At 53.2% G+C, this 23,963-nt stretch overlaps 5 protein-coding genes across 5 annotated transcripts; 4 read left to right on the forward strand and 1 right to left on the reverse strand.

Moving 5' to 3' along the window:
• Positions 1-5,163: 5,163 nt before the first annotated feature.
• Positions 5,164-5,631, forward strand: LOC139452975 (uncharacterized). The gene has a single exon (XM_071234601.1). The coding sequence runs from the start codon at positions 5,164-5,166 to the stop codon at positions 5,629-5,631; it is 468 nt and encodes a 155-aa protein (XP_071090702.1).
• Positions 5,632-6,741: 1,110 nt separating this feature from the next.
• On the forward strand, positions 6,742-7,981 carry LOC139452976 (protein qua-1-like). The gene is made up of 2 exons (XM_071234603.1): positions 6,742-7,301; positions 7,693-7,981. Exons 1-2 carry the CDS (start codon positions 6,742-6,744, stop codon positions 7,979-7,981), a joined length of 849 nt encoding a protein of 282 aa, XP_071090704.1.
• Positions 7,982-8,319: 338 nt separating this feature from the next.
• Positions 8,320-9,559, forward strand: LOC139452978 (protein qua-1-like). The gene is made up of 2 exons (XM_071234605.1): positions 8,320-8,879; positions 9,271-9,559. The coding sequence occupies exons 1-2, from the start codon at positions 8,320-8,322 to the stop codon at positions 9,557-9,559; spliced, it is 849 nt and encodes a 282-aa protein (XP_071090706.1).
• A 338-nt stretch (positions 9,560-9,897) lies between these two features.
• LOC139452980 (protein qua-1-like) lies at positions 9,898-12,062 on the forward strand. The gene is made up of 3 exons (XM_071234606.1): positions 9,898-10,457; positions 10,849-10,997; positions 11,425-12,062. The coding sequence occupies exons 1-3, from the start codon at positions 9,898-9,900 to the stop codon at positions 12,060-12,062; spliced, it is 1,347 nt and encodes a 448-aa protein (XP_071090707.1).
• Positions 12,063-22,025: 9,963 nt separating this feature from the next.
• Positions 22,026-22,803, reverse strand: LOC139452132 (plasminogen-binding group A streptococcal M-like protein PAM). The gene is made up of 2 exons (XM_071233467.1): positions 22,696-22,803; positions 22,026-22,373 (listed from the first exon to the last, which is right to left on the reverse strand). The coding sequence occupies exons 1-2, from the start codon at positions 22,801-22,803 to the stop codon at positions 22,026-22,028; spliced, it is 456 nt and encodes a 151-aa protein (XP_071089568.1).
• Positions 22,804-23,963: the final 1,160 nt, after the last annotated feature.

Raw genomic sequence — 23,963 nt, forward strand, 5'->3', positions numbered from 1 at the left:
TGGGGAAGGGAGAGGAAGGTTTTGGGGAAGGGGGGGATGGGAGTGTGGAAGGGAGATGATGGGAGTAGAGAAGGGAGAAGATGCCAGTGGGGAAGTCAGACGGTGGTAGTGAGGAATGGAGAGGATGAGAGTGGGAAAGGGAGAGGATGGGAGTAGGGAAGGTGAGATAATTGGAGTGGGGAAGGTGAGAGAATGGGAGTGGGGAAGGTGAGAGAATGGGAGTGGGGAATGGTGAGGATGAGAGTGGGGAAGGGAGAGGATGGGAGTGGGGAAGGGTGAGTGGGAATTGGAGTGGAAAAGGGAGACAATTGGATTCTGGAAGGGAGAGGATGGTAGTGGGATATGTGAGAGGATGGGAGCATGGAAGGTGAGAGGATGGGAGTGGGGAAGGGAGAGGATGAGAGTAGGGAAGGGAGATGGTGTGATTGGGGAAGGGAGATGATGGTAATGGAGAGGGTGTTAGTGGGGAATGGAGAGGGTGGTATTGGGGAAGGGAGAGGATGAAAGTGGGGAAGGTGAGAGAATGGGAGCGGTGAATGGAGAGAACGGGAGTGAGAAGGGAGCTGAACGGAGTAAAGATGGTAATGGGGAAGGGAGAGGAAGGTTTTGGGGAAGGGGAGGATGGGAGTGTGGAAGGGAGATGATGGGAGTAGAGAAGGGAGAAGATGCCAGTGGGGAAGTCAGACGGTGGTAGTGAGGAATGGAGAGGATGAGAGTGGGAAAGGGAGAGGATGGGAGTAGGGAAGGTGAGATGATTGGAGTGGGGAAGGTGAGAGAATGGGAGTGGGGAACGTGAGAGGATGGGAGTGGGGAATGGTGAGGATGAGAGTGGGGAAGGGAAAGGATGGAAGTGGGGAAGGGTGAGTGGGAATTGGAGTGGAAAAGGGAGACAATTGGATTCGGGAAGGGAGAGGATGGTAGTGGGATATGTGAGAGGATGGGAGCATGGAAGGTGAGAGGATGGGAGTGGGGAAGGGAGACGATGAGAGTAGGGAAGGGAGATGTGGGATTCGGGAAGGGAGATGATGGTAATGGAGAGGGTGGTAGTTGGGAAGAGACAGGATGTTTATTGGGAAGGGACATGATGGTAGTGGGGAAGGGAGAGGATGGTTGTGGGGAAGGGAGAGGATGTGAGTAGGGAACGGAGAGGATGGGAGTGGGGAATGGAGAGAATGAGAGCGGGGAAGGGAGAGGATGTGAGTGGGGAAGGGAGAGAATGGGAGTAGGGAAGAGAGAGGATGGGAGTGGAGAAGGGAGATGATGGGAGTATAGAAGGGAGAAGATGCCAGTGGGGAAGGGAGAGCGTGGTAGTGAGGAATGGAGAGGGTGGTAGTGCGGAAGGTGAGAGGATGGGAGTAGGGAAGAGAGAAGAAGAGTGGGGAAGAGAGAAGATGGGAGTGTAGAAGGGAGAGGATGGTAGTGGGGAAGAGAAAGCATGTTTATTGGGAAGGGACATGATGGTAGTGGGGAAGGGAGATGATGGGAGTAGAGAAGGGAGAAGACGGCAGTGAGGAAGGGGGAGGGTGGTAGGGAGGAATGGAGAGGGTGGTAATGGGGAAGAGACAGCATGTTTATTGGGAAGGGACATGATGGTAGTGGGGAAGGGATAGGGTTTGAGGAGTGGGGATTGGAGAGGATGGGAGTGGGAAGTGAGAGGTTGGGAGTAGGGAAGGTGAGAGGATGGGAGCAGCTGAAGGTGAGAGAATTGGAGTGGAAAAGGGAGACAATTGGAATTGGGAACGGAGAGGATGGCAGTGGGAAATGTGAGACGATGGGAGAATGGTAGGTGAGAGGTTGGGAGTGGTGAAGAGAGAAGATGGTATTTGGGAACGGAGAGGATGGGAGTGGTGAAGGTTAGAGGATGGTAACGGGGAAGGGAGAGGATGGGAGTGGAGGAGGTGAGAGGGTGGTAGCGGGGAAGGGAGAGGATGGGAGGAAGTGGGGAATGGAGAGGATGGTTTAAGGGAAGATGGGTGAGAAGGGAGCTGAACGGAGTAAGATGGGAATGGGGAAGGGAGAGGAAGGTATTGGGAATGGGGGGGGGGGGGGGGGGGGGGAGTGGGTAGGGGAGATGATGGGAGGAGAGAAGGGAGAGGGTGGTAATGTGGAAGGGAGATGAGGGTAGTGGGGAAGGGAGATGAGGGTAGTGGGGAAGGGAAAGGATGTTTATTGGGAAGGGACATGATGGTAGTGGGGAAGGGAGAGGATGGTAGTGGGGAAGGGAGAAGATGTGAGTAGGGAAGGGAGAGGATGGAGAGCATGAGAGTGGGGAAGGGAAAGGATGGGAGTGCGGAAGAAAGAGGATGGGACAGGGGAAGAGAGAGGATGGGAGTGGGAAAGGGAGAGGATGAGAGTGGGGAAGGTGAGAGAATGGGAGTGGGGAATGGAGAGGGTGAGAGTAGGGAAGGGAAAGGATGGGAGTAGGGAAGGGTGAGAAGGGAGCTGAATGGAGCAAACTTGGTAATGGGGAAGGGAGAGGAAGGTATTTGGGAAGGGGTCGATGGGAGTGGGGAATGGAGATGATGGGAGTTGAGAAAGGAGAAGATGGGAGTGGGGAAGGTGAGAGGATGGGAGTGTGGAAGAGAGAGGATGGGATTTGGGAAGGGAGAGAATGGGAGTGGGGAATTGAGAGGATGGGAGCGGGGAAGGGTGAGGATGGGAGTGGGAAATGTGAGACGATGGGAGAATGGTAGGTTGGGAGTGGGGAATGGAGAGGATGGGTGTGGGGAAGGGAGAGGATGGGAGTGGGGGAGGGAAAAGATGGGAGTGGGGAAGGTGAGAGGATGGTAGCGGGGAAGGGAGAGGATGGCAGTGGGGAAGGTGAGAGGATGGGAGTGGGGAATGGAGAGGATGGTTTAAGGGAAGATGGGTGAGAAGGGAGCTGAACGGAGTAAACATGGTAATGGGGAAGGGAGAGGAAGGTATTGGGAATGGGGGGTGGGGGGGGGGGGGAGTGGGTAGGGGAGATGATGGGAGGAGAGAAGGGAGAGGGTGGTAATGGGGAAGGGAGATGAAGGTAGTGGGGAAGAAAAATGATGTTTATTGGGAAGGGATATGATGGTAGTGGGGAAGGGAGAGGATGGTAGTGGGGAAGGGAGAGGATGTCAGTAGGGAACGGAGAGGATGGAGAGCATGAGAGCTGGGAAGGGAGAGGATGGGAATGCGGAAGGAAGAGGATGGGAGTGGGGAAGGTGAGAGGATGGTAGCGGGGAAGGGAAGGGATGGGAGTGGGGAAGGTGAGAGGATGGGAAAGAAAGGGGAAGAGAGAGGCTGGGATTTGGGAAGGGAGAGGTTGGGAGTCTGGAAGGTGAGAGGATGGTAACAGGGAAGGTGAGAGGATGGGAGTGGGGAAGGTGAGAGGATGGGAGCGGGTGAAGGTGAGAAAATTGGTGTGTAAAAGGGAGACAATGGGAAAGGGTAAGGGAGAGGATGGGAGTGGGGAAGGGAGAGGATGGGAGTAGGGAAGGGAGATGAAGGGATTTGGGAGAGAAGGGAAGGTATTTGGGAAGGGCATCATCGGAGTGGGGAAGGGAGATGATGGGAGTAGAGAAGGGAGAGGATCGTAATGGGGAAGGGAGATGAAGGTTGTGGGGAAGGGAGAGGATGGGAGCGGGGAAGGTAGAAGATGCCAGTGGGGAAGGGAGAGGGTGGTAGTGTGGAATGGAGAGGGTGGTAGTGGGGAAGGTGAGAGGATGAGAGTGGGGAAGGGAGAAGGTGAGAGTGGGGAAGAGAGAGGATGGGAGTGGAGAAGGGAGATGATGTAGTGGGGAAGGGAGAGGATGGGAGTGGGGAAGGGAGAGGATGAAAGTGGGGAAGAGAGAGGATGGGAGTGGGGAAGGGAGAGGATGAGAGTGGAGAACGTGAGAGAATGGGAGTGGGGAATGGAGAGGATGACAGTAGGGAAGGGAAAGGATGGGAGTAGGGAAGGGAAAGGATGGGAGTAGGGAAGGGAGAGAACGGGAGTGAGAAGGGAGCTGAACGGAGTAAAGATGGTAATGGGGAAGGGAGAGAAAGGTATTGGGAAGGGGACGATGGGAGTGGGGAAGGGAGATGATGGGATTGGGGAAGGGAGATGATGGTAATGGGGAAGAAAGGGGAAGGTATTTGGGAAGGGCATCCTCGGAGTGGGGAAGGTGAGAGGATGGGAGCATGGAAGGTGAGAGGATGGGAGTGGGGAAGGTGAGAGGATGGGATCGGTTGAAGGTGAGAGAATTGGAGTGGAAAAGGGAGACAATGGGAATGAGGAAAGGAGAGGATGGTAGTGGGAAATTTGAGAGGATGGGAGCATGGAAGGTGAGAGGATGGGAGTAGGGAAGGGAGATGATGGGATTGGGGAAGGGAGATGATGGTTAAGTTGGAAGGGAGGGGAAGGTATTTGGGAAGGGCTTCCTCGGAGTGGGGAAGGGAGATGATGGGAGTAGAGAAGGGAGAGGATGGTAATGGGGAAGGGAGATGAAAGTGTTGGGGAATGGAGAGGATAGGTGTGGGGAAGGTGAGAGAATGGCAGTGGGGAAGGGAGAGGATGGGAGTGGGGAAGGCGAGAGGATGGTAGTGGTGAAGGGAGAGGATGGTAGTGAAGAAAAGAGAGGATGGTAGTGAGGAAGGGAGAGGATGGGAGTGGGAAAGGGAGAGGATAAGATTGGGGAAGGGAATTGAACTCGGCGACAACCACAACGGGACGCGCTGACTTGGTTTGATACAGCCGGCCTCTGTCGGGAGCGCCAAGTCGGGAGCACCCGGCGCCGATAAGAAAGGTACTCGCCGACTTGGCTTGGAAGCGCACGACGCAATACGGAGGAGAGTAAGTGAGTCACTTACATTTAAAGGTCGCATCGATATCAAAGGCAGGGCCTGTCACACTTTGAACATGCTTGGTGAACATACCCCTGGAGTCGGGGTCAATCCGGGGGGAGACGGCAGGGGCAAGGCGAAAGGCCAATCACACTTTAAACATGCTCGGGGAACATACCCCGGGGATCGGGGTCAATGGGGTGGGGAATGGAGAGGATGAGAGTGGGGAAGGGAGATGATTGGAGTGGGGAAGGTGAGAGAATTGTAGTGGGGAAGGGAGAGGATGGTTGTAGAAAAGATGAGAGGATGGGAGTGGGGAATGGAGAGGGTGGTAGTGGGGAAGGGAGAGGATGAAAGTGGGGAAGAAAGAGGATGGGAGTGGGGAAGGGAGAGGATGAGAGTGGAGAACGTGAGAGAATGGTAGTGGGGAATAGAGAGGATGACAGTAGGGAAGGAAAAAGGATGGGAGTAGGGAAGGGAGAAAACGGGAGTGAGAAGGGAGCTGAACGGAGTAAAGATGGTAATGGGGAAGGGAGAGGAAGGTATTGGGGAAGGGGACGATGGGAGTGGGGAAGGGAGAGGATGGGAGCGGGGAAGGGTGAGGATGGGAGCATGGAAGGTGAGAGGATGGGAGCGGGTGAAGGTGGGAGAATTGGTGCGGAAAGGGAGACAATTGGAATCGGGAAGGGAGAGGATGGTAGTGGGAAATGTGAGGATGGGAGCATGGAAGGTGAGAGGATGGGAGTGGGGAATGGAGAGGATGGGAGTTGGGAGGGAGAAAATGGGAGTGGGGACGGGAAAAAGATAGAAATGGGGAAGGTGAGAGGATGGGAGTGGTGAAGAGAGAAGATGGGAGTGGGGAAGGTGAGAGGATGGGAAAGGGGAAGAGAGAGGCTGGGATTTGGGAAGGGAGAGGATGGGAGTGGGAAATGTGAGAGGATGGGAGAATGGTAGGTGAGAGGATGGGGGTGGGAAATGTGAAAGGATGGGAGCATGGAAGGTGAGAGGATGGGAGTGGGGAATTGAGAGGATGGGAGTAGAGAAGGGAGAGGATGGTAATGGGGAAGGGAGATGAAAGTGATGGGGAATGGAGAGGATGGGTGTGGGGAAGGTGAGAGAATGGCAGTGGGCAAGGGATAGGATGGGAGTGGGGAAGGCGAGTGGATGGTAGTGGTGAAGGGAGAGGATGGTAGTGAAGAAAAGAGAGGATGGTAGTGAGGAAGGGAGAGGATGGGAGTGGGAAATGGAGAGGATGGGATTGGTGAAGGGAATTGAACTCGGCGACAACCACAACGGGACGCGCTGACTTTGGTTTGATACAGCCGGCCTCCGTCGGGAGCGCCAAGTCGGGAGCGCCAAGTCGGGAGCGCCAAGTCGGGAGCACCCGGCGCCGATAAGAAAGGTACTCGCCGACTTGGCTTGGGAGCGCCGGGTCAGCCCGAGACGGGGTCACCCGTCGGCGACCAGAACGGTAGGCGCCGAGTGGGCTTGGGAGCGCCGGGTCCGCCCGACACGGGAACACCCGGCGCCGACCAGAACGGGAATCGCCGACTTGGCTTGGTAGCGCACGACGCAATACGGAGGAGAGTAAGTGAGTCACTCACATATTAAGGTCGCATCGATATCAAAGGCAGGGCCTGTCACACTTTGAACATGCTCGGTGAACATAACCCTGGAGTCGGGGTCAATCCGGGGGGGAGACGGCAGGGGCAAGGCGAAAGGCCAATCACACTTTAAACATGCTCGGGGAACATACCCCGGGGATCGGGGTCAATGGGGTGGGGAATGGAGAGGATGAGAGTGGGGAAGGGAGATGATTGGAGTGGGGAAGGTGAGAGAATTGTAGTGGGGAAGGGAGAGGATGGTTGTAGAAAAGGTGAGAGGATGGGAGTGGGGAATGGAGAGGGTGGTAGTGGGGAAGGGAGAGGATGAAAGTGGGGAAGAGAGAGGATGGGAGTGGGGAAGGGAGAGGATGAGAGTGGAGAACGTGAGAGAATGGTAGTGGGGAATAGAGAGGATGACAGTAGGGAAGGAAAAAGGATGGGAGTAGGGAAGGGAGAAAATGGGAGTGAGAAGGGAGCTGAACGGAGTAAAGATGGTAATGGGGAAGGGAGAGGAAGGTATTGGGGAAGGGGACGATGGGAGTGGGGAAGGGAGAGGATGGGAGCGGGGAAGGGTGAGGATGGGAGCATGGAAGGTGAGAGGATGGGAGCGGGTGAAGGTGGGAGAATTGGTGCGGAAAGGGAGACAATTGGAATCGGGAAGGGAGAGGATGGTAGTGGGAAATGTGAGGATGGGAGCATGGAAGGTGAGAGGATGGGAGTGGGGAATGGAGAGGATGGGAGTTGGGAAGGGAGAAAATGGGAGTGGGGACGGGAAAAAGATAGAAATGGGGAAGGTGAGAGGATGGGAGTGGTGAAGAGAGAAGATGGGAGTGGGGAAGGTGAGAGGATGGGAAAGGGGAAGAGAGAGGCTGGGATTTGGGAAGGGAGAGGATGGGAGTGGGAAATGTGAGAGGATGGGAGAATGGTAGGTGAGAGGATGGGGGTGGGAAATGTGAAAGGATGGGAGCATGGAAGGTGAGAGGATGGGAGTGGGGAATTGAGAGGATGGGAGTAGAGAAGGGAGAGGATGGTAATGGGGAAGGGAGATGAAAGTGATGGGGAATGGAGAGGATGGGTGTGGGGAAGGTGAGAGAATGGCAGTGGGCAAGGGATAGGATGGGAGTGGGGAAGGCGAGTGGATGGTAGTGGTGAAGGGAGAGGATGGTAGTGAAGAAAAGAGAGGATGGTAGTGAGGAAGGGAGAGGATGGGAGTGGGAAATGGAGAGGATGGGATTGGTGAAGGGAATTGAACTCGGCGACAACCACAACGGGACGCGCTGACTTTGGTTTGATACAGCCAGCCTCCGTCGGGAGCGCCAAGTCGGGAGCGCCAAGTCGGGAGCGCCAAGTCGGGAGCACCCGGCGCCGATAAGAAAGGTACTCGCCGACTTGGCTTGGGAGCGCCGGGTCAGCCCGAGACGGGGTCAACCGTCGGCGACCAGAACGGTAGGCGCCGAGTGGGCTTGGGAGCGCCGGGTCCGCCCGACACGGGAACACCCGGCGCCGACCAGAACGGGAATAGCCGACTTGGCTTGGTAGCGCACGACGCAATACGGAGGAGAGTAAGTGAGTCACTCACATATTAAGGTCGCATCGATATCAAAGGCAGGGCCTGTCACACTTTGAACATGCTCGGTGAACATACCCCTGGAGTCGGGGTCAATCCGGGGGGAGACGGCAGGGGCAAGGCGAAAGGCCAATCACACTTTAAACATGCTCGGGGAACATACCCCGGGGATCGGGGTCAATGGGGTGGGGAATGGAGAGGATGAGAGTGGGGAAGGGAGATGATTGGAGTGGGGAAGGTGAGAGAATGGGAGTGGGGAAGGGAGAGGATGGTTGTAGAAAAGGTGAGAGGATGGGAGTGGGGAATGGAGAGGGTGGTAGTGGGGAAGGGAGAGGATGAAAGTGGGGAAGAGAGAGGATGGGAGTGGGGAAGGGAGAGGATGAGAGTGGAGAACGTGAGAGAATGGTAGTGGGGAATAGAGAGGATGACAGTAGGGAAGGAAAAAGGATGGGAGTAGGGAAGGGAGAAAACGGGAGTGAGAAGGGAGCTGAACGGAGTAAAGATGGTAATGGGGAAGGGAGAGGAAGGTATTGGGGAAGGGGACGATGGGAGTGGGGAAGGGAGAGGATGGGAGCGGGGAAGGGTGAGGATGGGAGCATGGAAGGTGAGAGGATGGGAGCGGGTGAAGGTGGGAGAATTGGTGCGGAAAGGGAGACAATTGGAATCGGGAAGGGAGAGGATGGTAGTGGGAAATGTGAGGATGGGAGCATGGAAGGTGAGAGGATGGGAGTGGGGAATGGAGAGGATGGGAGTTGGGAAGGGAGAAAATGGGAGTGGGGACGGGAAAAAGATAGAAATGGGGAAGGTGAGAGGATGGGAGTGGTGAAGAGAGAAGATGGGAGTGGGGAAGGTGAGAGGATGGGAAAGGGGAAGAGAGAGGCTGGGATTTGGGAAGGGAGAGGATGGGAGTGGGAAATGTGAGAGGATGGGAGAATGGTAGGTGAGAGGATAGGGGTGGGAAATGTGAAAGGATGGGAGCATGGAAGGTGAGAGGATGGGAGTGGGGAATTGAGAGGATGGGAGTAGAGAAGGGAGAGGATGGTAATGGGGAAGGGAGATGAAAGTGATGGGGAATGGAGAGGATGGGTGTGGGGAAGGTGAGAGAATGGCAGTGGGCAAGGGATAGGATGGGAGTGGGGAAGGCGAGTGGATGGTAGTGGTGAAGGGAGAGGATGGTAGTGAAGAAAAGAGAGGATGGTAGTGAGGAAGGGAGAGGATGGGAGTGGGAAATGGAGAGGATGGGATTGGTGAAGGGAATTGAACTCGGCGACAACCACAACGGGACGCGCTGACTTTGGTTTGATACAGCCAGCCTCCGTCGGGAGCGCCAAGTCGGGAGCGCCAAGTCGGGAGCGCCAAGTCGGGAGCACCCGGCGCCGATAAGAAAGGTACTCGCCGACTTGGCTTGGGAGCGCCGGGTCAGCCCGAGACGGGGTCAACCGTCGGCGACCAGAACGGTAGGCGCCGAGTGGGCTTGGGAGCGCCGGGTCCGCCCGACACGGGAACACCCGGCGCCGACCAGAACGGGAATCGCCGACTTGGCTTGGTAGCGCACGACGCAATACGGAGGAGAGTAAGTGAGTCACTCACATATTAAGGTCGCATCGATATCAAAGGCAGGGCCTGTCAAACTTTGAACATGCTCGGTGAACATACCCCTGGAGTCGGGGTCAATCCGGGGGGAGACGGCAGGGGCAAGGCGAAAGGCCAATCACACTTTAAACATGCTCGGGGAACATACCCCGGGGATCGGGGTCAATGGGGTGGGGAATGGAGAGGATGAGAGTGGGGAAGGGAGATGATTGGAGTGGGGAAGGTGAGAGAATGGGAGTGGGGAAGGGAGAGGATGGTTGTAGAAAAGGTGAGAGGATGGGAGTGGGGAATGGAGAGGGTGGTAGTGGGGAAGGGAGAGGATGAAAGTGGGGAAGAGAGAGGATGGGAGTGGGGAAGGGAGAGGATGAGAGTGGAGAACGTGAGAGAATGGTAGTGGGGAATAGAGAGGATGACAGTAGGGAAGGAAAAAGGATGGGAGTAGGGAAGGGAGAAAACGGGAGTGAGAAGGGAGCTGAACGGAGTAAAGATGGTAATGGGGAAGGGAGAGGAAGGTATTGGGGAAGGGGACGATGGGAGTGGGGAAGGGAGAGGATGGGAGCGGGGAAGGGTGAGGATGGGAGCATGGAAGGTGAGAGGATGGGAGCGGGTGAAGGTGGGAGAATTGGTGCGGAAAGGGAGACAATTGGAATCGGGAAGGGAGAGGATGGTAGTGGGAAATGTGAGGATGGGAGCATGGAAGGTGAGAGGATGGGAGTGGGGAATGGAGAGGATGGGAGTTGGGAAGGGAGAAAATGGGAGTGGGGACGGGAAAAAGATAGAAATGGGGAAGGTGAGAGGATGGGAGTGGTGAAGAGAGAAGATGGGAGTGGGGAAGGTGAGAGGATGGGAAAGGGGAAGAGAGAGGCTGGGATTTGGGAAGGGAGAGGATGGGAGTGGGAAATGTGAGAGGATGGGAGAATGGTAGGTGAGAGGATGGGGGTGGGAAATGTGAAAGGATGGGAGCATGGAAGGTGAGAGGATGGGAGTGGGGAATTGAGAGGATGGGAGTAGAGAAGGGAGAGGATGGTAATGGGGAAGGGAGATGAAAGTGATGGGGAATGGATAGGATGGGTGTGGGGAAGGTGAGAGAATGGCAGTGGGGAAGGGATAGGATGGGAGTGGGGAAGGCGAGTGGATGGTAGTGGTGAAGGGAGAGGATGGTAGTGAAGAAAAGAGAGGATGGTAGTGAGGAAGGGAGAGGATGGGAGTGGGAAATGGAGAGGATGGGATTGGTGAAGGGAATTGAACTCGGCGACAACCACAACGGGACGCGCTGACTTTGGTTTGATACAGCCGGCCTCCGTCGGGAGCGCCAAGTCGGGGGCGCCAAGTCGGGAGCGCCAAGTCGGGAGCACCCGGCGCCGATAAGAAAGGTACTCGCCGACTTGGCTTGGGAGCGCCGGGTCAGCCCGAGACGGGGTCACCCGTCGGCGACCAGAACGGTAGGCGCCGAGTGGGCTTGGGAGCGCCGGGTCCGCCCGACACGGGAACACCCGGCGCCGACCAGAACGGGAATCGCCGACTTGGCTTGGTAGCGCACGACGCAATACGGAGGAGAGTAAGTGAGTCACTCACATATTAAGGTCGCATCGATATCAAAGGCAGGGCCTGTCACACTTTGAACATGCTCGGTGAACATACCCCTGGAGTCGGGGTCAATCCGGGGGGAGACGGCAGGGGCAAGGCGAAAGGCCAATCACACTTTAAACATGCTCGGGGAACATACCCCGGGGATCGGGGTCAATGGGGTGGGGAATGGAGAGGATGAGAGTGGGGAAGGGAGATGATTGGAGTGGGGAAGGTGAGAGAATGGGAGTGGGGAAGGGAGAGGATGGTTGTAGAAAAGGTGAGAGGATGGTTGTAGAAAAGGTGAGAGGGTGGTAGTGGGGAAGGGAGAGGATGAAAGTGGGGAAGAGAGAGGATGGGAGTGGGGAAGGGAGAGGATGGGAGTGGGGAAGGGAGAGGATGAGAGTGGAGAACGTGAGAGAATGGTAGTGGGGAATAGAGAGGATGACAGTAGGGAAGGAAAAAGGATGGGAGTAGGGAAGGGAGAAAACGGGAGTGAGAAGGGAGCTGAACGGAGTAAAGATGGTAATGGGGAAGGGAGAGGAAGGTATTGGGGAAGGGGACGATGGGAGTGGGGAAGGGAGAGGATGGGAGCGGGGAAGGGTGAGGATGGGAGCATGGAAGGTGAGAGGATGGGAGCGGGTGAAGGTGGGAGAATTGGTGCGGAAAGGGAGACAATTGGAATCGGGAAGGGAGAGGATGGTAGTGGGAAATGTGAGGATGGGAGCATGGAAGGTGAGAGGATGGGAGTGGGGAATGGAGAGGATGGGAGTTGGGAAGGGAGAAAATGGGAGTGGGGACGGGAAAGAGATAGAAATGGGGAAGGTGAGAGGATGGGAGTGGTGAAGAGAGAAGATGGGAGTGGGGAAGGTGAGACGATGGGAAAGGGGAAGAGAGAGGCTGGGATTTGGGAAGGGAGAGGATGGCAGTGGGGAAGGTGAGAGGATGGTAGCGGGAAGGTGAGAGAATGGGAGCGGGGAATGGAGAGGGTGGTAGTGGGGAAGGGAGAGGATGAAAGTGGGGAAGAGAGAGGATGGGAGTGGGGAAGGGAGAGGATGAAAGTGGGGAAGAGAGAGGATGGGAGTGGGGAAGGGAGAGGATGAGAGTGGAGAACGTGAGAGAATGGTAGTGGGGAATAGAGAGGATGACAGTAGGGAAGGGAAAGGATGGGAATAGGGAAGGGAGAGAACGGGAGTGAGAAGGGAGCTGAACGGAGTAAAGATGGTATTGGGGAAGGGAGAGGAAGGTATTGGGGAAGGGGACGATGGGAGTGGGGAAGGGAGATGATGGGAGTAGAGAAGGGAGAAGATGGGAGTGGGGAAGGTGAGAGGATGGCAGTGGGGAAGGGAGAAGATGGGAGTGGGAAAGGTGAGAGGATGGGAGTGGGGAAGAGAGATGATGGGATTTGAGAAGGGGGAGGATGGCAGTGGGGAAGGTGAGAGGATGGTAGCGGGAAGGTGAGAGAATGGGAGCGGGAAATGGAGAGGATGAAAGTGGGGAAGGAAGAGGATGGGAGCGGGGAAGGGTGAGGATGGGAGCGGGGAAGGGAGACAATTGGAATCGGGAAGGGAGAGGATGGTAGTGGGAAATGTGAGGATGGGAGCATGGAAGGTGAGAGGATGGGAGTGGGGAATGGAGAGGATGGGAGTTGGGAAGGGAGAAAATGGGAGTGGGGACGGGAAAAGATAGGAGTGGGGAAGGTGAGAGAATGGGAGTGGTGAAGAGAGAAGATGGGAGTGGGGAAGGTGAGAGGAAGGGAAATGGGAAGAGAGAGGCTGGGATTTGGGAAGGGAGAGGATGGGATTGGGAAATGTGAGAGGATGGGAGAATGGTAGGTGAGAGGATGGGAGTGGGAAATGTGAGAGGATGGGAGCATGGAAGGTGAGAGGATGGGAGTGGGGAATGGAAAGGATGGGAGTGGGGAAGGTAGAGGATGGGAGTGGAGAAGGGAGAGGATGGGAGTTGGGACGGGAAAAGATAGAAGTGGGGAAGGTGAGAGGATGGGAGTGGTGAAGAGAGAAGATGGGAGTGGGAAATGTGAGAGGATGGGAGAATGGTAGGTGAGAGGATGGGAGTGGGAAATGTGAGAGGATTGGAGCATGGAAGGTGAGAGGATGGGAGTGGGGAAGGGAGAGGATGGGAGTAGGGAAGGTCAGAGGATGGGAGCGGGTGAAGGTGAGAGAATTGGAGTGGAAAAGGGAGACAATGGGAATCGGGAAGGGAGAGGATGGTATTGCGAAATGTGAGACGATGGGAGCATGGAAGGTGAGATGATGGTAGTGGGGAAGGGAGAGGATGGGAGTAGGGAATGGAGAGGGTGGTAGTGGGGAAGGGAGAGGATGAGAGTAGGAAGGGAGATGATGGGATTGGCGAAGGGAGATGGTGGTAATGGTGAAGGGAGGGAAAGGTATTTGGGAAGGGGTGGATGGGAATGGGGAAGGGACATGATGGGAGTAGAGAAGTGAGAGGATTGGAGTGGAGAAGGGAGATGATGTGGGGAAAAGGGGGAAGATGCCAGTGGGGAAGGCGAGAGGATAGTAGTTGGGAAGGGAGAGGATGGTTGTGGGGGAGGGAGAGGATGGGAGTGGGGAAGGAAGAGGATTGGAGTGGAGAAGGGAGATGATGGTAGCGCTAATAGATGGGAGTGGGAAAGGTGAGAGGGTGGGAAAGGGGAAGAGCGAGGATGGGAGTGGGAAATGTGAGAGGATGGGAGAATGGTAGGTGAGAGGATGGGAGTGGGAAATGTGAGAGGATGGGAGCATGGAAGGTGAGAGGATGGGAGTGGGGAATTGAGAGGATGGGAGAGGGGAATGGAGAGGATGGGAGTGGGGACGGGAAAAGATAGGAGTGGGGAAGGTGAGAGGATGGGAGTGGTGAAGAGAGAAGATGGGAGTGGGGAAGGTGTGAGGATGGGAAAGGGGAAGAGAGAGGCTGGGATTGGGGAAGGGAGAGGATAGGAGTGGGAAATGTGAGAGGATGGGAGAATGGTAGGTGAGAGGATGGGAGTGGGAAATGTGAGAGGGTGGGAGCATGGAAGGTGAGAGGATGGGAGTGGGGAATTGAGAGGATGGGAGAGGGGAAAGGGGAGGATGGGAGTGGGGACGGGAAAAGATAGAAGTGGGGAAGGTGAGAGGATGGGAGTGGTGAAGAGAGAAGATGGGAGTGGGGAAGGTGTGAGGATGGGAAAGGGGAAGAGAGAGGCTGGGATTGGGGAAGGAAGAGGATAGGAGTGAGAAATGGGAGAGGATGGGAGAATGGTAGGTGAGAGGATGGGAGTGGGAAATGTGAGAGGATGGGAGCATGGAAGGTGAGAGGATGGTATTGGGGAATAGAGAGGATGGGAGTGGGGAAGGGAGAGGATGGGAGTAGGGAAGGTGAGAGGATGGGAGCGGGTGAAGGTGAGAGAATTGGAGTAGGTAAGGGAGATGATTGGAGTGGGGAAGGCGAGAGGATAGTAGTGAGGATGAGGGTGGGAGTGGGGAAGGGAGAGGATGGTAGTGGGGAAGGGAGAGGATGGTAGTGGGGAAGGGAGAGGATGGGAGTGGGGAAGGCGAGAGGATAGTAGTGGGGAAGGGATAGGATGGGAGTGGGGAAGGGTGAGGATGGGAGATGGGAGGGAAAGAATGGGAGTCGGGAAGGGAGAGGATGGGATTAGGGAACGGAGAAGATGAGAGTGGGGAATGGAGAGGATGAGAGTAGAGAAGGGAGAGGATTGGAGTAGGGAAGGGAGAGAATGGGAGTGAGAAGGGAGAGGAAGGTATTGGGTAGGGTTAGGATGGGAGTGGGGAAGGGAAAGGATAGGAGTAAGGAAGGCGAGAGGATAGTAGTGGGGAAGGTGATATGATGGGATTGGGGAAGGGAGATGATGGGAGTGGGAAATGTGAGAGGATGGGAGAATGGTAGGTGAGAGGATGGAAGTGGGAAATGTGAGAGGATGGGAGCATGGAAGGTGAGAGGATGGGAGTGGGGAATTGAGAGGATGGGAGATGGGAAGGGAGAGGATGGGAGTGGGGACGGGAAAAGATAGGAGTGGGGAAGGTGAGAGGATGGGAGTGGTGAAGAGAGAAGATGTGAGTGGGGAAGGTGTGAGGATGGGAAAGGGGAAGAGAGAGGCTGGGATTGGGGAAGGGAGAGGATAGGAGTGGGAAATGTGAGAGGATGGGAGAATGGTAGGTGAGAGGATGGGAGTGGGAAATGTGAGAGGGTGGGAGCATGGAAGGTGAGAGGATGGGAGTGGGGAATTGAGAGGATGGGAGAGGGGAAGGGAGAGGATGCGAGTGGGGACGGGAAAAGATAGAAGTGGGGAAGGTGAGAGGATGGGAGTGGTGAAGAGAGAAGATGGGAGTGGGGAAGGTGTGAGGATGGGAAAGGGGAAGAGAGAGGCTGGGATTGGGGAAGGAAGAGGATAGGAGTGAGAAATGGGAGAGGATGGGAGAATGGTAGGTGAGAGGATGGGAGTGGGAAATGTGAGAGGATGGGAGCATGGAAGGTGAGAGGATGGTATTGGGGAATAGAGAGGATGGGAGTGGGGAAGGGAGAGGATGGGAGTAGGGAAGGTGAGAGGATGGGAGCGGGTGAAGGTGAGAGAATTGGAGTAGGTAAGGGAGATGATTGGAGTGGGAAGGCGAGAGGATAGTAGTGAGGATGAGGGTGGGAGTGGGGAAGGGAGAGGATGGTAGTGGGGAAGGGAGAGGATGGTAGTGGGGAAGGGAGAGGATGGGAGTGGGGAAGGCGAGAGGATAGTAGTGGGGAAGGGATAGGATGGGAGTGGGGAAGGGTGAGGATGGGAGATGGGAGGGAAAGAATGGGAGTCGGGAAGGGAGAGGATGGGATTAGGGAACGGAGAAGATGAGAGTGGGGAATGGAGAGGATGAGAGTAGAGAAGGGAGAGGATTGGAGTAGGGAAGGGAGAGAATGGGAGTGAGAAGGGAGAGGAAGGTATTGGGTAGGGTTAGGATGGGAGTGGGGAAGGGAAAGGATAGGAGTAAGGAAGGCGAGAGGATAGTAGTGGGGAAGGTGAGATGATGGGATTGGGGAAGGGAGATGATGGGAGTGGGAAATGTGAGAGGATGGGAGAATGGTAGGTGAGAGGATGGGAGTGGGAAATGTGAGAGGATGGGAGCATGGAAGGTCAGAGGATGGGAGTGGGGAATTGAGAGGATGGGAGAGGGGAAGGGAGAGGATGGGAGTGGGGACGGGAAAAGATAGGAGCGGGGAAGGTGAGAGGATGGGAGTGGTGAAGAGAGAAGATGGGAGTGGGGAAGGTGTGAGGATAGGAAAGGGGAAGAGAGAGGCTGGGATTGGGGAAGGGAGAGGATAGGAGTGAGAAATGGGAGAGGATGGGAGAATGGTAGGTGAGAGGATGGGAGTGGGAAATGTGAGAGGATGGGAGCATGGAAGGTGAGAGGATGGTATTGGGTAATAGAGAGGATGGGAGTGGGGAAGGGAGAGGATGGGAGTAGGGAAGGTGAGAGGATGGGAGCGGGTGAAGGTGAGAGAATTGGAGTAGGTAAGGGAGATGATTGGAGTGGGGAAGGCGAGAGGATAGTAGTGAGGATGAGGGTGGGAGTGGGGAAGGGAGAGGATGGTAGTGGGGAAGGGAGAGGATGGTAGTGGGGAAGTGAGAGGATGGGAGTGGGGAAGGCGAGAGGATAGTAGTGGGGAAGGGATAGGATGGGAGTGGGGAAGGGTGAGGATGGGAGATGGGAGGGAAAGGATGGGAGTCGGGAAGGGAGAGGATGGGATTAGGGAACGGAGAAGATGAGAGTGGGGAATGGAGAGGATGAGAGTAGAGAAGGGAGAGGATTGGAGTAGGGAAGGGAGAGAATGGGAGTGAGAAGGGAGAGGAAGGTATTGGGTAGGGTTAGGATGGGAGTGGGGAAGGGAAAGGATAGGAGTAAGGAAGGCGAGAGGATAGTAGTGGGGAAGGTGAGATGATGGGATTGGGGAAGGGAGATGATGGTAATGGGGAAAGGAGGGAAGGTATTGGGTAAGGGGGGATGGGAGAGGGGAAGGGTGAGGATTGGAGTGGGGAAGGTGAGAGAATTGGAATGGAAAAGGGAGATAATGGGAATGAGGAAGGGAGAGGATGGTAGTGGGAAATGTGAGAGGATGGGAGCATGGAAGGTGAGAGGATGGGAGTGGGGAATGGAGAAGATGGTGGTGGGGAAGAGAGAGGATGGGAGTAGGGAAGGGAGATGATGGCAGCAGAGAAGGGAGAGGATGGGAGTAGGGAAGGGAAATGATGTGGTGAAAAGGGAGAAGATGCCAGTATGATAGGGAGAGGGTGGTAGTGGGGAATGGAGAGACAGGATGTTTATTGGGAAGGGACATGATGGTAATGGGGAAGGGAGAGGAAGGTATTGGGGAAGGGGAGGATGGGAGTGGGGAAGGGAGATGATGGGAGCAGAGAAGGGAGAGGATGGTAATGAGGGGGGGAGATGAAGGTAGTGGGGAAGGGAGAGGATGGGAGTGGAGAAGGGAGATGATGTGAAAAGGGAGAAGATGCCAGTATGATAGGGAGAGGGTGGTAGTGGGGAATGGAGAGACAGGATGTTTTTTGGGAAGGGACATGATGGTAATGGGGAAGGGAGAGGAAGGTATTGGGGAAGGGGAGGATGGGAGAGTGGAAGGGAGATGGTGGGAGTAGAGAAGAGAGAGGATGGGAGAGGAGAAAGGAGATGATGTGGTGAAAAGGGAGAAGATTCCAGTGGGGAATGGAGAGGGTGGTAGTGGGAAGAGACAGGATTGATATTAGGAAGGGACATGGTGGTAGTGGGGAAGGGAGAGGATGGTAGTGGGGAAGGAAGAGGATGGTTGTGAGGAAGGTGAGAGGATGGGAGTGGGGAAGGTGAGAGGATCGGAGTGGGGAAGATGAGCAGATGGTAGTGGGGAAGGTGAGAGGATGGGAGTGGGGAATGGAGAGGATGAGAGTGGGGAAGGGAGAGGATGGGAGTAGGGAATGGAGATGATGGGAGTAGAGAAGGGAGCTGAACAGAGCAGGGAAGGGAGATGATGGTAATGAGGAATGGAGAGAAATGTATTGGGGAAGGGTGAGGATGGCAGTGGGAAAGGGAGATGATAGGAGCGGGGAAGGCGAGAGGATGGCAGTGGGGAAGGAAGATGATGGGAGTGGCTAAGGGAGAGGATGGTTGTGTGGAAAAGTGAGGATGAGAGATGATGAGATAAAGGAATTGTGATGATGGGAGTTGAGAGTGAGGATAGGAGTGGGGAAAGGGGTGGATTGAAGTCGGATGCACAGCACTCAAATATGTGACTGTTGAAATCCTTAGGGTAAAATGCATACCTTGAGATTATACTTTCTTCAGAGGCGGCCTGAACTAACCTGTACTGGCCACGTACATCGCACTCAAATATGTGACTGTTGAAATCCACAGGGCAAGATGATCACCTTGAGAGTATACTTTCTACAGAGGCGGCCTGAACTAACCTGTACTGGCTACATACATAGCACTCAAATATGTAACTGTTGAAATTCTCAGGGCAAGATGCACACCTTGAGAGTATACTTTCTACAGAGGCGGGCTGAACTAACCTGTACTGGCTACATACAGCACTCAAATATGTGACTGTTGAAATCCTCAGGGCAAGATGCACACCTTGAGAGTATACTTTCTACAGAGGCGGCCTGAACTAACCTGTACTGGCTGTGTACAGCACTCAAATATGTGACTGTTGAAATCCACAGGGCAAGATGATCACCTTGAGAGTATACTTTCTACAGAGGCGGGCTGAACTAACCTGTACTGGCTAAATACAGCACTCAAATATGTGACTGTTGAAATCCTCAGGGCAAGATGCACACCTTGAGAGTATACTTTCTACAGAGGCAGGCTGAACTAACCTGTACTGGCTACGTACAGCACTCAAATATGTGACTGTTGAAATCCACAGGGCAAGATGATCACCTTGAGAGTATACTTTCTACAGAGGCGGGCTGAACTAACCTGTACTGGCTACGTACAGCGCTCAAATATGTGACTGTTGAAATCCACAGGGCAAGATGCACACCTTGAGAGTATACTTTCTACAGAGGCGGGCTGAACTAACCTGTACTGGCTACGTACAGCACTCAAATATGTGACTGTTGAAATCCACAGGGCAAGGTGATCACCTTGAGAGTATACTTCTTTCAGGGTCAGCCTGTACTAACCTTTACTGGCTATGCATACCTTGAGATTTTACTTCCAACAGAAGTACTAGCAAAGTATACTGCAGTCAAACAATTGACTGATAAAAATCATCCGGGTAAATCAATGTCATGTTCTCACAAATGAGATACTGGTACAAGAAAACAAAACACAGCTACTGATTTAATGAAATATTTATTGTTGTAGTCGCTTGATAAGATAGATGTATATCAAATTGATTAAAATCAGTGTTTGTATCACCCAAGGTACTTTTAAGAAGAGATACAAGAGTAGGATATAGAGTGTGTGTGTGTGTGTGTGTGTGTGTGTGTGTGTGTGTGTGTGTAATAGAAAAGTATGGACTTTGTCAGAAAAATGGCTAATACAGATTATGTAACATATATAAAGCACACCATTAGCTGAATGACACAACCTTAGCATGAAACCACTAATCCACTCAAATAACTAGGCTTACATCAAATCCCCCATCCACCCACCTTGATAAAACCACACATCCCCTCACCTACATAAAACCACTAATTCCACCCACTTACCCAAACCACATTAATCCACCAATCCACCCATCTACATAAAACCACCACTCCAACCACTTACCCAAACCACATAAAACCACCCATCCACCCACTTGGCCCACCTACATAAAACCACCACTCCACCCACCTACATAAAACCACCCATCCACCCACCTACATAAAACCACCCATCCACCCACTTACCCAAATCACATTAATCCACCCACCCACCAACAACCATAAAACCACCACTCCATGCACTTACCCAAATCACATAAAACCACTCATTCCCTCACCTACATAAAACCACCACTCCACCCACTTACCCAAACCACATTAATCCACCCATCCACCCACCTACATAAAACCACCACTCCATGCACTTACCCAAACCACATAAAACCACCCATCCACCCACTTGGCCCACCTACATAAAACCACCACTCCACCCACTTACCCAAATCACATTAATCCCTCCATCCACCCACCACCATAAAACCACCACTCCATGCACTTACCCAAACCACATAAAACCACTCATCCCCTCACCTACATAAAACCACTATTCCATGCACTTACCCAAACCACATTAATCCACCTATCCACCCACCTACATAAAACCACCACTCCATCCACTTACCCAAACCACATAAAACCACCAATCCACCCACTTGGCCCACCTACATAAGACCACCACTCCACCCACTTACCCAAACCACATTAATCCACCCATCCACCCATCTACATAAAACCACCACTCCACCCACTTACCCAAACCACATAAAACCACTCATCCCCTCACCTACCACCATAAAACCACTACTCCACCCACTTACCCAAACCACATTAATCCACCCATCTACATAAAACCACCACTCCATCCACTTACCCAAACCACATAAAACCAATCATCCACCCACTTGGCCCACCTACATAAAAACACCACTCCACCCACTTACCCAAACCACATAAAACCACCCATCCACCCACCTACATAAAACCACCACTCCACCCACTTGGCCCACCTACATAAAACCACCACTCCACCCACCTACATAAAACCACCCATCCACCCACCTACATAAAACCACCACTCCACCCACTTACCCAAATCACATTAATCCATCCATCCACCCACCACCATAAAACCACCACTCCATGCACTTACTAAACCACACAAAACCACCTATCCACCCACCTACATAAAACCACTACTCCATCCACTTGGCCCAACTAAACCCACTCATCCACCCACCTACATAAAACAACTACTCCATCCACTTGGCCCACCTAAACCCACTCATCCACCCACCTACATAAAACAACCACTCCACCCACTTACCCAAATCACATTAATCCATCCATCCACCCACCACCATAAAACCACCTCTCCATGCACTTACCAAACCACACAAAACCACCTAGCCCCCCACCTACATAAAACCACTACTCCATCCACTTGGCCCACCTAAACCCACTCATCCACCCACCTACATAAAACCACCACTCCACCCACTTACCCAAACCACATTAATCCACCCATCCACCCATCTACATAAAACCACCACTCCACCCACTTACCCAAACCACATTAATCCACCCATCTACATAAACCCACCACTCCACCCACTTACCCTAACCACATAAAACCACCCATCCACCCACCTACATAAATCCACCACTCCACCCACTTGGCCCACCTACATAAAACCATTACTCCACCCACCTACATAAAACCACCCATCCACCCACCTACATAAAACCACCACTCCACCCACTTACCCAAATCACATTAATCCATCCATCCACCCACCACCATAAAACCACAACTCCATGCACTTACCAAACCACACAAAACCACCTATCCCCTTACCTACATAAAACCACTACTCCATCCACTTGGCCCACTCATCCACCCACCTACATAAAACCACCACTCCACCCACTTACCCAAACCACATAAAACCACCACTTCACCCACTTACCCAAACCACATAAAACCACCACTCCACCAACTTAACTCACCTACATAAAACCACCCCATCCACCCATTTAGACCAATCTACATACACCACTGATCCAGTCACTTATCCTGCATACATAGTCAATTGTATCAAACCTTTGGAACCATCCTCCCAACTACCTACATACAGAGACCTACCTATCTACGTATCTTACTATAAACTAATTAACATGCACACTCCAACTTACCACTGAAGTGTCACTGCGAGGCTGCCTCGGTGCTCCCTGAATGATGGGAGTTGTCAGGCAGTCTCTTTAGTGGGCGTGGCTCGGTGGACGTCTTCTGCGCAGAGGAGTTGCCTTGCTTTCTCCTCCACACCTTGCGTCGGCCACTCTGTGTATCCATGGTAACCTGGAAGGCTGCCCGCTCCTTCCTCTCCCTCTCCTTCACCTCCTGCTTCAGCTCCACCATCTCCTGTCTCAGCTCCTTCAGCTTCCTGTCAATGATGGCCTGGAGTTCCTGACGGGACGCTTCCACCTTGCGCTGCTTGTTGCTCAACTCCTGCTTCAGATCATCGAGCTTCCTCTTGCGAGAACACTCCTGGGCCTACAACAGACAACATAACTGTTATCAGAAGATTCTCAAGCTAGCATCTACATTCTCTGTCACTCTCAACATTACAGACAGAGCAGCTTTTTTATAATAACTTGACAGGAAAGCAGACAATCTATTACATGCCTGTCACTTTTCATGAATGTTACGAGGTTGCTGCAATGTCAGTTAAGGCTTCAATGCCTGTTTCTGATCTACTGATGTTAAAGTTCAGTTAGATCATTTAATGTGTTGATAGCTTAGACCTTGAGCTTCTAGTTGGACACATGGAGAACCAGACAAGTGAGAATCAAATCTAAATCAAACAACAACTGACTTTCTGTGAAGAAGCCTCCTGATTCTCTGAAGCAACATCAGCAGCAGCAGCAGCAGAAGCAGAAGCAGCAGCAGCAACATCAGACCTGGAGACCTCCTCCAGACTCATCCGGGCAAAGATTGGAACCAGCTGGTTCTCGATGCGGTGGTCTGTCTTTCGCTTGGTGTGGCGGATCCTCCTTGAGGGAGAAGGCAGATGAGGAGAGTGATCATCCTCCGGAACCAGACTGTCCTCAGCCTGGTGCTCCGTGGGACGGCTCTTCCTGCTCGAGGGATGCAGGCGTGGAGAGTCCTTGTCATCCTAGAATGGGCAGAACATCTGGTGATGAGGGCAGAGCAGAGCATATGTCCACCACCCGTGACATGTTTATTGTATTGTATTAGAACCATAAGGGGCAACATGTGGATGGCCAATTGCAATTTACCCAAAGCTAATGTGAAGCTAGAGAGGCTTCATATTACAATACATAAATACTGAAGCAAAGACTTCTCATAAAGCCATAGCTAATGTGTCCTTGCATTAATGACAGTACTAACCTTGTCTTCATCGTACCAAACCCGGAGACCCCTTTCCTAAAATATATTTAAAAAATTGTGAGAAAAATCAGTGAAAGAAAAACACAAAATTCCATTGAACCCAATAAACCCTCTTTGACAGTAATAACCGTGAAGTAAGAAAAATGCAAACTGCCTACAACAGGATAATGTTTTGCAATGACTTATGTTGAAAACAATAATATTAGTTATTGTTGATGTTGATGTTTGAGGCCACAGTGTCATTTATGGGGGTCCTACACTATGGGGAACGACATTCTGAGGTCACAGCACCCATGACTGAGGTCCTACCTGTGGACGTTTAAAGCTGGGTTTGCTGTAGTCCAAGGGGTGAGGGCGGCCAGCAGATTTCTTGACAGAGGGACACGTCTAGGTCATGGATGATATCAGTTTTAGATTTAGACCATAACAAATTCCCACAACATAGTTACATACTAATACTAAGAGCAGTCATTGCCAAGGTGGGAAGACCTGCCCCATTATGTATGGTACACTGATCAAATCATGCACTTGTTATCACTACTGCATCGCTCAGCCCTCATCTCGCCCTCTCACAGAATCTCCATACATGCATCTCTCTTGGAAATACAAAGGCATAGAGGGAGATTTTGTGACGCTTCATGTGGTCTGTTCGAGATCATTATTTGCCACACAGGCATGGCCAATGCGGTTCTTTCAATAGTGAACCATATTTAATGACTACTGACTTAAAAC

This window comes from Haliotis cracherodii, unplaced genomic scaffold (assembly GCF_022045235.1).
Source record: "Haliotis cracherodii isolate W230 unplaced genomic scaffold, xgHalCrac1.p SCAF_9, whole genome shotgun sequence".
NCBI classification, from domain to species: Eukaryota; Metazoa; Mollusca; class Gastropoda; order Lepetellida; family Haliotidae; genus Haliotis; species Haliotis cracherodii.